Source organism: Calypte anna, chromosome 1 (assembly GCF_003957555.1).
Source record: "Calypte anna isolate BGI_N300 chromosome 1, bCalAnn1_v1.p, whole genome shotgun sequence".
In the NCBI taxonomy this organism is placed as follows: Eukaryota; Metazoa; Chordata; class Aves; order Apodiformes; family Trochilidae; genus Calypte; species Calypte anna.
In genome coordinates this window covers 32,668,032-32,682,038 of record NC_044244.1, presented here as the reverse complement: position 1 = coordinate 32,682,038, position 14,007 = coordinate 32,668,032, and the positions used below count along the sequence as shown (strand labels likewise).

Genomic DNA, 14,007 nt, shown 5'->3' with positions numbered 1-14,007 from the left:
AAATAAGCCCACTTCTAGACTTCTGTATTTTAAGAAACTAAAGCTTTAAAGCATAGTTCATATCAGTTCATATCAGCTGATCAGGGTCACTTTCCCACTAAATTCCCACTTCCCATCTTTCAGAAAGGGAGAAAAAAAGGCAATTTGCAAAACATGTGTGTTGTTCCTTATAACTAAAAGGACACTGTGGGACTAGAAAAGCAGTACTAAGGTTGGTTGCCTACTGCCAGGGTGCACAGTGTGTTTATGTATTTTTAAGAGCCTGGTCATGTAGCCCAGAAGTTTTATTTGTGTTAGTTGGAAAAACATGTTCCTCTTTGCTGTCTCATGCCTTGGGTGGTAAGCTTTGCTGTTTGTACATATAAAATGAGAGTGGTGAGAAAAACAGTAAGGAAACTACTTTAAAAAATGTTTATCTGCTCTTGAGAAGAAGAGCAAGGTTTGTTTTTTCACCCAAACAGGCGACTTGAGCTTGTTACCATTTGAAATAGATGCCAAAATGCTTAGTTCTTTGGTCAAGTTTTAGTTTCTGCAAATTCATCTACTCCATTCTTCCTCTTCTCTGTCCTCATTCTCCTTCTCCCCTCCTCGTTCCCCCACTGGAAAAAGCCTACAAATAAATCAAGCTGTGTTTCCCACAGACGAGAGTCTGTGAGAGGAAGTTTCATGCTGCAGGGGTGGGAAATGAACACTTTGGGTCCAGGCAAACCTCATTTGTCCTGCCTCTGCCCAGAAGAAGTTTACAGCTCTTAATTCCAGGCAACTTCAAAGCAGCAGAAGCTTTTAAAGGTGGGTTTTGAACAGCTTCTGATGTCGTGGGACCAAATTACTTGCAACAAACTGTTACTATCAGAATGAGACTGAGGAAACACCAAGTGTGAGGCTTGAATAATAATGTGATGTGCAGTGCCAGCTATACCTCAGACTTATGTCTGTGGTATTCAGTTTAACCACCAAAGCTTCTCAAATCTAATCATTTCATGCCACGTACCCTGGCAGTGTTGTAAAGCAGCTGTCCTTTTGTAGTTGATGTGTAATTACATCATGAAAAGACTTTAATTACCATATTACTAAATTACCAGCCAGCAAGCCTTTCAGGTTCTGCCCTAGCTTACTTCTGTATCAACTATTAGGCTTCTCCAAGCTGAACACTTTTGGTTGGTGTAAAAGGGAGGAAAAATTGTGCTAATTGTAGGTTTTGCTATGAACTATTATTGAGCTTGATGTTATGGCATCACTAATGTCAATGATATAATTAAACTTGTGCTAATGATGCGATCACAGTTCTGTAATAATGACACGTTAACTGCACATGATACCAGAACCCTACTAAAAATGAGGTGATGTATTCAGAGCCTGATAAAAACAACTTGGAGGGAGCTTCTTTCGTTGTCTAGTGGCTTGTCTGATCATTTTTGGACTCTGCCATAAATATGCCTCACTTGTACAGTTAAAATTCAAGTCTGAATATTGACCAAATCTTTTTCTAATGCTCTCTTTTTTCACTGCAGTGGTTAGGATTGTCCATGCAAGGTTGTCTCATTAGGAACTGATAGTGCTATAGTCAGCTATCCAATATATAGTGTTTTTCTGATGAGCATCAGGGAGCTGTGCTTTGCCTACCAGCTTGACACACACTACGGTAACTAGGCCAAGGCCTGCTGAATAGCTGCTTTTTTTTTTTTTTTTTTTTTTTTTTTAAATAAGGAAGAGTAAATCATCTTTGCTTGTTCTTTTAAATAGTGTTGTTCAATTTTATATTGCTAAAGTGACTTTTACTTCTAAACTGCCATAACATGCCTTGTTGATCTCACTTCTTTTTAGTTTTAGGCTCTTTATAAGGATGTTGGTTTATAGCTAGTGATGAAGCAGTAGTAAATCAGGGACTTAATGTTTTTACTGATTACTGCCCAATTATTGTATAGCCTCATGCAACATAACATTTGCCCAATATCACTACAGTGACTGTAATGCAATATGATCATATTAACTATCTTTGGCATGAATGTTCTTCTGGCTTTTATGTTGTCTGGCTAAGGAGCTGCTCAGAAAATGTAGGCACTGCCATTTTGTGCTGTGTTTGGAGCCACATAGGGTAGCTGTGCTTTTATCATTATGTGAGGAGCAGAACACCACAAGCTGATTTGACTTTTCCCCTGAACCTCTCACTGCAAATGGGTTCTTGGATTTTTTGATTTATTGGTAGAAGATGGGATCAAAGCAAAGAGCCTGATGTTTCGCAGGCTTCACAGACTTGCAGGGTCACTGGATTTTTTGCTTTGCTTCATCAGCTTTTTTTTTATGATCTTTTTTCCCTCCTTGCTTTTGCTCCCCCGTTGCTTATGTTTTCAGGGCATATTCACTATCTGCTTGAACAGATAGCCTCATGTCCAGAGTAGGTTTTCTCCTTCTTTTTGCAAGTGGGTAGAGTTAATGCTCAGACATTTGGGGTTGTTGATAGGAGCACATTAGATGTTTCCATCTGGGTGCACTTTAAGCAACTTCATTCATGCTACAGCTGCCTAGATGTGAAAGAGTTTGGTTTTAACACTGACTTCTCCCAGTGTCATAAAATAGAGAATTCAAAATTGAATTCTGCTTTGCATTCTACTTTGCTTACTGTTTCAATTCTTTCTGAATTTGCTGCATGTGTTGAATTTCACTGCATTTAGACTTTCTATACTGTTTCAGTTCTTTCCAGATTTGTTGGTTTTTTACATTTATACTTCCTCTTCTGTGTCATGGTGATTGTCAGCTGCTTCCCTCATGCATAGTTCTCATAATAGGAAGTCAAATTTCGGGAATTAATCTGCTTTTATGAAGTAAATGAAAGAGGCGTGGAAACAGACATGTATCTGCTGACTGGCACTGTAGCTTAAACAGAATTTCTGACAAGTCATAATTTATGATTCTGACCCATTTTTCTGGTTCATGGTATCTGGCTTCTTTCTCAAGGCAGCCCTGCAGGGTGATTTTTGCCAGAAGCACTAACACTGTGTATGTAAGAATGGAAACCAAAAAGTGCTTTAGTATATTACTATTCCAGAGCTCGTTTTCTTAAGCCTTTGGTTTACAATATTTTAAAGAAATTTTAATTTTCTGCTATTCTTAGCTACCCATTCTCTAATATTTTCCCTGTTCTCCTTTAGTCATCTGCCTTAAGCCTTCTCTGTCTCCTTACATCTGTGGCTGCATAAACAACAACAACTGTGCTTCATACTTAGAGGTCTCTAGAGGAAAGACAACTCAGTTACTAAGCTTCTCCAGTCTGCGGTGTTTGGATAACTCTTCTTTTTCCTGTCTCCTCCTAAAGATGGAACAAAAAGAGCTGTAAATCTCTGAACCACACACAGGGCCTTTTCACCCTGAGACCATGCAATCTGTGGTGACTCCTTCTCGTTTTCTGAAGTTCTAATTCCTCCAAAATCCTCTTAAGATGCCTCCTGAGAGGCGAGAGAAACACTTATTTTGACCTATCTACATGCACGTCCTTTTTTAAGGAGGATTATTACTAATTCTTTGATGGAATCGGTTAAAATAATAAATGTTTGGTCATTTCAGGGCAGCAGATAGCCTAAGCCTGGTTTGCTCAGGACCTTGTGCTGTGAGGAGAGACTGAATTCAAAATGAAGTCTTTCCCAGACACATTCTCCTTCACTGATGCCTGCCCTTTGGTAGGAGGGGTACTCTGATCCTGCCTAGCCAAAAATGTTGGGAAAGAGCATGGCATCTTAGTCACACTCAGGAGATAGGCCCAAGTCCCTGCTTCTTTTCCTTGGAAACCTGACTTGCAGGCTGGCAGAAAACACTTCTGCTCCCCTTCTCCTGCCTGGCCTCCTTCCAGGGAGAAGCAAGAGTAAAGGATTCATAGGAATAACAGCAACCTCAGATATTACAGGATTTCATGCTGGGTAAAGCTTTTGGAGGCACTTCAGGAAACACTTTAACTGAGGTGTGGAAAAAAGGTGTTGGGTCAGAAATAAGTGGTTGCACTTGAAGTGCGATGATGAGAGAAAAGTGTTTTCTAGCAATCCAGTGGATGACAAGTTCCAGGGTACTGGCAAGTCATATCCAGCACTGACTTGGCAGCAGTAAATGTTCATAGGCTTTTGAAGACAAGAGAAATGCTCCTTCTTCCCCAGACTCTTTTTTTGTTTTTTCTTTTTCCTGGGAGACTGTATGCCTTAGCAAAGTCTGTGGCAATCTAGCAGGTGTTGAAGCCATTGTAAATGTTTTCAGTGAGTGGTACATTCAGTTAACTCTTTGGTCCTAACCACACAGACGTCATCAACCCCAGAAATCCTTATGTTCCAGACTATGAAGAAGGAGAGGAATTTTGGCTGTTCAAGTAATCTCAATAAGCTGGAAAGCTGAAGTTCATTTGTATTAGTTTCCAGGAGTCATGAATTCGATTAGCTTTCGATCTCATAGGTTTTCAGCCTTTAAAAAACAAAAAGAAAAAAAAAGGAAAGAAAAAAAACCAAGCCAACAAAAAACAAGCTAATCAAGCCAGAAAAAAAAAAAAAAAAGGTGGTTCCTGGCACTGCAAGTAAAAATTCCTTTGCTGTTTTTATTGGTAAATATAAGCATTGATCAAGGAAAAATTCTTACTGTAACAACACATTTGCATGTGTCTTGTATGTGTAGCTTGTAGAGTTTGTAGTGTCTGAGGCAAGCTGGGTGAAGGATGCCAAGATGTAATTTCAATCACTCTTTTACCAGTACTTTAGTAATGCCTAAAGAGACTCTTATAGAGACAGCTGGTGCTATAAGCAAATAGACTCCAGATCTCCCAGTGCACTGCATTAAGCTCAAAACCATCTTTTGAATCTGTGCCTTTGTAGCTGACCACAGAGAGTTCTGTAGGTTCTTCATTGCATTACAGGGTCAGGCCCAAGGGATGCCAGGCAGGCTGGGTGCCTTAGATCTCTATCTCACCAGCATGGGAGAAGGGCCAGGAGGAGCCCCTCAGGCTTGCTTGGTGAATGTTTCAGGTCTACTGCAGTCCTTACTGTGTTGGAAAACTTTTCTTACACCCTGAATTATGTGAGTTTGCCAGGCAGCCCAGTCCATTCTGTCTCAGCAGCAGCTATGCAATGCAGCTTGAGCTGTGCTTTTTGGGGGCTTTTAGCAAAGGCTTCTCTGTTCACTGCTGCATGGGTGAATGAAGCATGGCTTGGGTAAAAATTCACTGATGCATAGTGAGCAGAGAGTGTGACTTTGTCTGCTTTTACTTCTCGGTCCAGCTTGTTCCAATATCCTGCAACCGCTGCTGGGTTAAGCAGAAAAGCTGAGAGTAAATGATGCTTTAGGTGCTAAAAGTCATTCTGATTTCTTCAATGATAAGACAACAAAGAGCAGGGGCAAAAAAAATCCATAAATCCATGCTTCTTCCATCTTACGTGGTCAGCCATATCCCAGCCATATTACGGGCAAAATACACACTGACTTGCACAGCAATGCCTTCATCCACTAAGCTCAGGTTTAGTTGCCATAGTAACTTGTCCTGGAGATGAATGTGATATCCTGGACAGCAGGAAAAAAAAGACTTTGATTCCACAGATAGCAGTCCTGAGGCTCAGAGCTGGCCACGGAAATGTGACTGCACTTCTTTGTTAATTTCTCTGGCGTGGCCTGAGTAATTGGTGGCATGTGGTTCCACCATGAGACAGAAACGCAATGGTGTATCATCACTGGAACCTTGGACTTAGCTGTGGTCAAATGAAGAATACACTGAAACCCTCATGACAAAATTAATCCCATGAGGGCAGCAAATCTTCAACCTAAGGATGCTGGAGCTGATGTCAGGCCGTTCTCATGTGCTAGCAGTGTCACTATAAACTGGCTTTTAATAGCTTCCAAGCTGCCAGCTCAAGTCTTTCCTGAAAGATTGGTGGCTTCAGATGCAAACCAACAGGAAAGTATGCACAATTAATCACAGGGCATTTAACTCAGTTAGTTTGTTTCTGGTTTAGTGCTACCAGAACTGGAAGAGACAATACTAGAAGTGTATAGGTAAATATCTGAAGTCACCATTGGTTCAGTAGCAAAAGTTATTGTCCTGATTAACAAAAAAATTGTGTAGAAATAGCCAGTGCCATCCCATTAGTGATAGAGTGAGTGTACAGAAAAAATCTATAATTAGCCTGGAAATGAAACACTGTTAATTTAGCCCACTACTAGTAACAGGTGGATACTTAAATTGCCTCAGACAAGCAATACACATGAGGACATAAAGTGGAGCACAAAATCCACACAATTGTCCCATGGCAGTCCCGTGCCAAAGAGGCACTGAAAATTACAAGTGTGCAGCTCCTGGGGTCAAAAATGACCAAGCAGTGTGGTGTTGTCGTCTTCTTCTCTTCTATGGACAACCTGCAAGCTCAGGATTATTTTTAATTTAAAACTTTAGAGTGAGTAGTGATGCAGAAACAACCGAAGTAATTTGGTTACAGTGTTGTTGATAGCCAAGTGCTTCTCAACATTGGATGAAATGTACAGGGCAGAGGGAGGCCTTCAGGAGTAGAAAATCTCTTTAGCTGCTGCTAAGTTGTTAGGTGAATACATGGGATGGAATGTAAGATCAGTTCTGAAAATTCACATTTTTATTATTTTTGGTTGCAGTGAGGAAGATGCTGACTGGTCAAGTGTAGAGGAGAAGTAAGCCCTTCCGTGGAAATCTATGAATATTATTTTAGTTTGAGAAACAGCTTCTATTTGACCATTTGTGGTCCTTTATTAAATACAATACAATACATTCAGCAAGAACAGAGCTCCAGCATACTGGTGTTAGAGCAGCTCAGCAGCCTCGTTTTTCTCTGACACCTTCTCCACAGGAATCACTAAATAAGCATTAGAAATGTAAATATGAGTTGAGTAACTGGAAACAACATAAAACGCTACACCTGTGAGCACAGGAACACATTGTGCTGGTGTGAGGATATCAAAAAGAGGCCCTTAAATGAAAGAGGCCCTTATCCCTTCAGTGTCCTGCCTGACCAGGGCTGTACCCTGAGTTTGTGCTGCTGAGATGTTAGCCCTCGGAGCAGCCAAGGTGTCTGGCAGTCTACAAAAGATCTTAGCAGAAGTTTGGGCAGGGTTTTTGTCACTCCTGCAGGAAGTGCAAATGCTTACTTCTGTAGCCAGTTACTTTAACCCTGCTCTTGTGCAATGCTTCACCACAGCAAGTTCTCACACCTTTTATTGGCTTGAAGGAGCAGGAGTTCCCCCAGTTTATCCATGAATGAATGAATACAGCCCCCTTTAACCATGGCATACACCACGGGGCTGCATTGTCACAGGAAGAGCCACGAGCAGGGAGAGTGTTTCCTCTTGGTTGTTGGCTGTGTTGGGCTGAAAGAAAAACTGATCCAGTATTTCTATTCTGTCACAGTAATTCTGTGGACAGCCTGATGTCTGCACTGAAAAATTTGAAGAAACCAGGGTGGCATGAGTGTTGAGTGACAGTAGATAGAAAATGGTGACAGAGGCAGTTTTCCTTGGCTCTGTCCTCTCCCTGGTTTGTTGCTTGTTTTCTTCTTGGTAGTGATGCTGAGAAGGAATTGGGACATTTTTTAAACATCTCTTGGGTATTACGGGTGGGTGGCAGCCAGGGGTTTTTTTCCATTGGTGTTGCTGAGGGTTGCTGCTTTCACCTCTGAGTTTTATAGTAATGGATGGGACCTGTTTTAATGCCAGCTAAATGTTATTTAATGGTTTCTTTCACTATTCCCAGCCTGCCTTAATTCGTAAAATTAAGGAAATCATTTAAAGGCTTTGCACTATAGTTCCATGATTATTGCTAGAGTAGTTAGGTGTTTGTTCACCTGGTTTCTAAAGAAACATTGAAAAATGAGCCTGTGTGAGACCAAGGGAGAGCAATTTAGTTCATAATAAGTGAAACCAAGGTGCCAGGGCTGAATATTAAAAGTCATCAGTAATAATAATGGCTGTAAGTTCCAGTACTTCATTTAGAGAGGAGAGAAACATTTTAATGAATTTTTGTAAAAAATTTCTTCTTTCACTTCTTCACAATTAAGGTAAATAAACAAAAGTAGTTTGACATGGCTCTTCCTTAGCTTCCTTAAAGATATGATTTAGTTACCATAATAAACAAGTACTTATTTAGACTGATTCTGTACTTCTAGGATTTACCTCTTCTTTTTTTTTTTTTTTTTTTTCTCAGCTATTTTTGTGACACACTAATTAAAATCTACTGCTTGTTTCCTCTTGGAATGTAATAAAACCCTGCCTTATTCTTTCTGTCAGTTTAATCCCTCTTTCTTTTCTATTGACACATTTCTGATACCTCTTCAGACAGACCAGACACTTCTGCTTCATCTGTACTGAATCCACAATGCTTAACACCTTTTGACAAAATGGATACATCCTCCCTGTGGCTTGGAATTGATACATGCTGTCAAAAAGGGTTTTCCAAATGGTCTGTCACCTTTGCCAGATTTTTATCCTCTGTTGTAGAAATGTGCAGTTTAATGTTGTGCTTCAAGTCATTTTCCTCTGAAAAAGTGTGTAATGGAATCAAGGTGTCCCCTGAATGCTCCTAACAGTAGGAGATGTCTCTTTGTTTTGAACACCAGAATCCCAATAGACCCATGACAGCGATGAAATTACACTTTTGACCTTGTTCACTAAAGTGTTTCTTTCTCTGTAGGATTAAATCAGAGTAACCAACAAAATAGCTTCCTCTAACATGTATGAGTGTTTCTCTGTTTGTTTCTCATAAACATCTCAGAAATAATGCTGTGGAATTTTGAACTGTTTGTGTTCTCCAGAAAAGAAAAAAAAAAAAAACAAGAAAAGAAAAGAAAAAAATACACTGAAACAAACAACAAACCCTATCTGACTCAAGAAGAGGTGGCTGTTTTATCCATATTAAAAATGCAAAAGCAGTTGATATATTGATATTTTCCCTAAGCCACTGTTGTTGGTAGATCCTAATGTTACAGCAGCAGTACAACACCAGCAGATTTTTACCCTTTTGTTGCTTCATTCATCACATATTTGATGCTTTAGTATAAGTCTTCTTTTAAAATACAGTTTTAAAGTCTTGAATCTGAATATAGAAAATAAGCATATATTTAAGGTTTGGTGTGATTTCAGATGATCATTGTGGACTAGGCAATTATTGTCAATCCAAAAGACAAATGTAGTATTTCCTGTAGATTTACATGCAGCCTTCTAAGCACCTGGAGGTTTTTTCCTTGCGTGTGACTGAGTAGACCAGGGCTGCTGCAGGGTTTGCTGTGACTGCCAGTCCTGCCTTACACACTGAGGTGCTGGCACATGTCTTGCTCCAGATTCATTTGTTCAGGACATGACTTCTCTGGATCTGAAAAGCTCAGTGAGGTGGCCAGAAGAGAGATATGAGATCAGAATCTTGTTTCTTCCATTTTAGGCTACTTCAGCTGTGTTTTCAGGACTTTTATTTTTTTGGTCCCCAAGTAAATTCCTGTTTTCTCTTAATACTTACCAGCTCTGGATTAGTGACTGTTCTTTCTTTGCCATGCAGAGCATGTATGTGTGAAATGCAAGGGCAAGTACAGTCTTGTAGTTCGTGTGGATGGGCAGTTAGGTAGATGTGTTCAAAAAAGAGGAGACGAGAAATCTATATAAGTAGTCTTGTGGCCTCAAGACTTAAGGACAGTTTCTTCTGTTTGTTTGCTCACTGTGGATGCTGCTGTGAGGAAGTGGGGATCAGAGCCACAGAGCTTGAAAGGCAGTGAGCACACTGAGAGGGCTGCAGGTCAACAGCTCCCGGTTTCCTTTCATGCCAAAAAAACTTGCTTTAATTACTACTTCATTGTTGATATAAATTAGTGATTGGTATGGGCCTGAAGCAGCTTTGTCATCAGGGAATATTTGGTTTAGTGTTGACTTACTCGTGGCCTGCAAAAATGAATCATCTGGCTGCCTTTGGCAGGCTTGCCCTGTGGCTCTGCTATAATGTGTTTCACCAGTGTGGCTGAAATTAAAATGTCACTATTAAGCATGGCAGAATCAGATGCTCTCTGGGCACTGCATCACTTTGAGGAGTTCTTGCTTCCTGGGTAGCTATTTCTGACAGTTTAATAGGACAGCTGGATTCTGGTATAAAATAACACATTCATATTCCCACAATGCATGGGGAGTTAAATGCTTTCAGAGCACTGTTTCATTGGGTCCATGCAGCTTTCATGCGTGGCAGAAGCAGTAATGCTCACGGAATGCCACGTTGCTGCTTAGTCCATTAGGAAGCATAAAATCAAACTGAATTGTCCTGCTGGACCCTACAGAGTGGGGTCTCCACAAGCAGTCTCTGGGCTCCTGGCGGCTACTGCCACCTCCATCGGGCTCCCTCCCTCTCAGGAGCAGTGACTGACTCTGGGCTATTGAATTCAAGGCTCTGGAGGCTGCTTGGTGGGAAAAGCCTTTCTTCAGTCAGTGCTTGGCAGCTCTGTCACTGCGAGGTCATGCAAAGGGCAGTTCGGTCTCCAAACCTATTTAGGGGCCTGAGTCTGCACCTTTTCAGTCACAGGGGAAAACCCCACAGAGCCGGGCGGCTCCTGGGTCAGGCTTTGGCACCCAGCCTCTCCACTGAGCTGGCTGACAAATGGGTCTGGTTTTGTCACTTGGGCTGTCAGAAATACCCTTGGCTGTCATTTGCAGAAAGGTAAAGAGCCTGGTAAGAGGATAATTAGCCCACCAGAGTTGTATTCAGACCAGTGACCTGTGTGTCTATGTATGTGTCCCAGCCCTTACTCTTATCTAGAGCCTTCTAATTCCTCACATCAGGCCATTTGACTCTTACGAGCAGCTATAACTTTCAAGATGAATAAAGGCCAACTGCTGAAAACATTAATGAAAAACATAAAATTGAGGTTCTGTTTTATCAAGTATCAATGGCATTGCTTTAATTCCCTCCCCCCTCCAAAGATTTTTTTTTCTTTTTTGTGCTGAGTTGTATTTTTCATCCCAGGTGGCTGCAGTTTCTAGTGAAAATAAGCTGAGCCTTGAAAGGTTGACCCACTCTCCTCTGAATTGCTTTTTATATGATGTGAGTCCCTTGAGGCCCAATTCTACCTCCAGAAGTGAGAATGATGGCTATCGAAGTACATAGGCAGTATGTCAATGCACGTGGAGAAAAAGGTGAACCACAGACTGGTCTGAGTGGTCTTTAACATATGGATTTCCTGTGAAATGGTGATTAAAGGGGAAGCTAAGGATAATTAAATTAGCCTGATGCAATAGCCGTTGCAACAGTTTTTTATGCTAGTTCTTCCAGACAAGCACAGGATCAGTAGATCCATTGCAACCCTCTTAAACCAGTGTGTAAAGTTTAGTTAGTGTCTGATCAGCTCTGTTGATCAGTCTGGTCTCTGCCAGAGTACCTACTCTTTCTGAACCCACAGTCCCCTTAAATGTAGGCCTACTCAAATTAATCACATTACATATGAAAAGGTTATAAAAACTGTCCACTATCTGAGTAAATGAGTCTGGCTCAAAGGACCTTAGGAACTGCAGAAATAAAAGCAAAGGTGTTGTTGCAGAAAAGAGGTGGTGGAGTTCTTAATTCATTTTTAAATTACTGTCTCAGATACCCAAAGGAAGAATTTTCAGCAATCTTTATTATTTGAAATTGCACGGGCATTTTTGTAAGCCTGTAATGTATTTGATCCCATAAAGGGGAAAAATTCTGTAAAAAAATCTGCATAAATTTCTTTTAAGAAATTAGTGAGCTACAACTGTCATGTCAGTCTCATTTCAAACACACAATATTGTTTTTAATTGTAGCATTGGAGGGTCAGTGGGAGCCTTCTCTTGCCACCTCTAATTTTTGACATAAAATTATTTGCAAGGGAGTACTGGAAGTCCAGGAGTAGTAAATTTGTTATCTGTCAAAGAGCTGTTTTCACTTCCTCACCAGAACCTTTTCCCACCTCGTCCACTGTAGCACCATTCTGTACCAGTCTGCTCTTCACCACATGAATCTCAGAAATGTGCACGATTTCTTTCCTCTTTAATAGTGCTCCTTCCTTCAGCATAGTAGAAATAGTTAAATGGTATTTTGAAGACCGTTTTAGTCCATTGTCATATCCAGAAGAGTTATCCTGTGCTCCTAGTTTTACAAAACTGTTTTTTTACCCAGGCTGTTTTTTTCAAGATGCCTGTGTTTTAATTGAAAGGTTAAGTTTTCAGTCTTGCAGAAGAAGAAGGTAGGTATGCAACTTGCTATAGTTGCTGGTTGCATTGCAGTGCCATCAGAATATCTGGCATAGAAGTAATGCCAGCAGATTTATCAAATTACCAAGAGACATGAGCTAGCATGTAAATAGCACATCAGCAGGATGAAACGATCACAGAAGGGAGACCATCTAAAGCATACAGAAGCTGGTATCTAAGTGACAATTGCTTATCTACATCAAATTCTGTGCAAAGTCAAGAGAGCTGGTACACTGCTGCTGTCCAAGAAGTGAGTTGATATACTGATGGTTGAGAAATGGCTTCAAAACAGGCATTAAAATCTTTGGGATGATACATAGTTCATCCAGCTCTGCAAAAGCACCAAGCATTACTGTACTTACAGAGCAGTGTAAATAATGGAAAGCTTAAAGAATGCTGTTCTGCGAGTGAATACGTGACCACAGAATGCCATGGAAATACAAACAATCTTTTGCATGCAGCTTAGCAGATCATTAGGAGGTAACAGGCAGGTGGTTGAGAGAATTTCCTCTCTGTTGTTTGCAGAAATAGATGTGAAATCTCCTGGCTGATCTATAGTCATTCCATTACCTGTCGTCTTTCAGCAGGCAACCAGTTAAATTTGTGTTAAATAGGCTTTGCTTTGCCATTTCCATTTACTGTTGGAGTAGAAATGTTCTGACATGACATATGACCAGTCAATAACTGGAAAGTGCTTGCATGAGTCATTTGAAGCCAGTAGTTTAGACAGTGTCAGCCACAACTGGGATTAAAACCTGCAAAGAGTTGTTCGGCAATCAGTTATTCTGCAGCATCTCCTCTGGGTGTCTGCATTTCACTTAATAAGGATCCCCTGTAGACATCAACTGAAATAACTCTTGCCTTTGTTGCATAGGTGTCTTTGTGAGTTCTGAAATGAACTTGGCATATACAAATATCCTTTGTTATCCAACCTAAAGGATGCAGGGCAGGAATTATTACCCTGTTCTGCTGACAGCTTCGGTAGAAAAGAAATGGCTTTATTTTACTGTGATTCTGAAGTGAATAAGAGTGTGACTGTATCCTGTGGTTTTCTGGGTATTTTTTACTTTTTTTTTTTTCCCTGCACTGATGATGTTTTTTATTACTGTTACAGGGCTATAATAATCCGAAATGGTGAAGTCATTCCAATGTCTTCAGAATTCACTCCAGAGACTGAACGGCAGCGACTTCAGTATCTGGTAAGAGACCTGAGGGCCAGATCAGGTGCTGCTGCTGACAGGCATTGCCTGCTACTATCTAAGGTTCAGACATGTGCCTCTGAGTTTCTGTGAAAGACCATGTGTCTACTGGACACCAGTGACTGACCACGGATGTCTTTTAGCCGTCAGCAAAATGTGGAGAAAAGCCTCCCAGTGAAAGGAGTCTTATCACTTCTGTGAAGGCCATTCATTATCATGGCTGTGCTCAGGTACCTTGTTCAGCTGCAGCTCTCCAGCAGCTCAGTGGTGTAGGGTAATGGGAAGTATGACATAGAGCTAAAAAGCCACAGAGGTCCATCCCAGTGTTTACTGTGTGAGACTATAAAATACCACAGTCTGCTCTTGTGTGTGTCTGAACACTATTGCAGGGCTTTATTAATTTGCTGTGGTAGTTATGCCCGTAGTATCAAAGTCAGGGAAAAGGTATCCCACTTAGAGGTGATCTCAATGAACGTTATTTGCTGCAGTTTAGGATGGTTCATAGAATTATAGAATTGATCAAGCTGGAAAAGACCTTCAAGATCGTCAAGTCCAGCCTTGTCCTAACCCTGTTACCCTATTTCTGATG

The 14,007-nt window shown here is 40.8% G+C and overlaps 1 protein-coding gene across 1 annotated transcript in view; it reads left to right on the top strand.

Moving 5' to 3' along the window:
- PPM1H (protein phosphatase, Mg2+/Mn2+ dependent 1H) overlaps nucleotides 1-14,007 on the top strand; it is a 130,341-nt gene that overhangs the window by 77,586 nt on the left and 38,748 nt on the right. Inside the window, exon 5 of the mRNA XM_030449655.1 lies at nucleotides 13,334-13,418. Coding sequence (XP_030305515.1) covers nucleotides 13,334-13,418 — 85 coding nt within the window. The remainder of the gene's footprint in view (nucleotides 1-13,333; nucleotides 13,419-14,007) is intronic.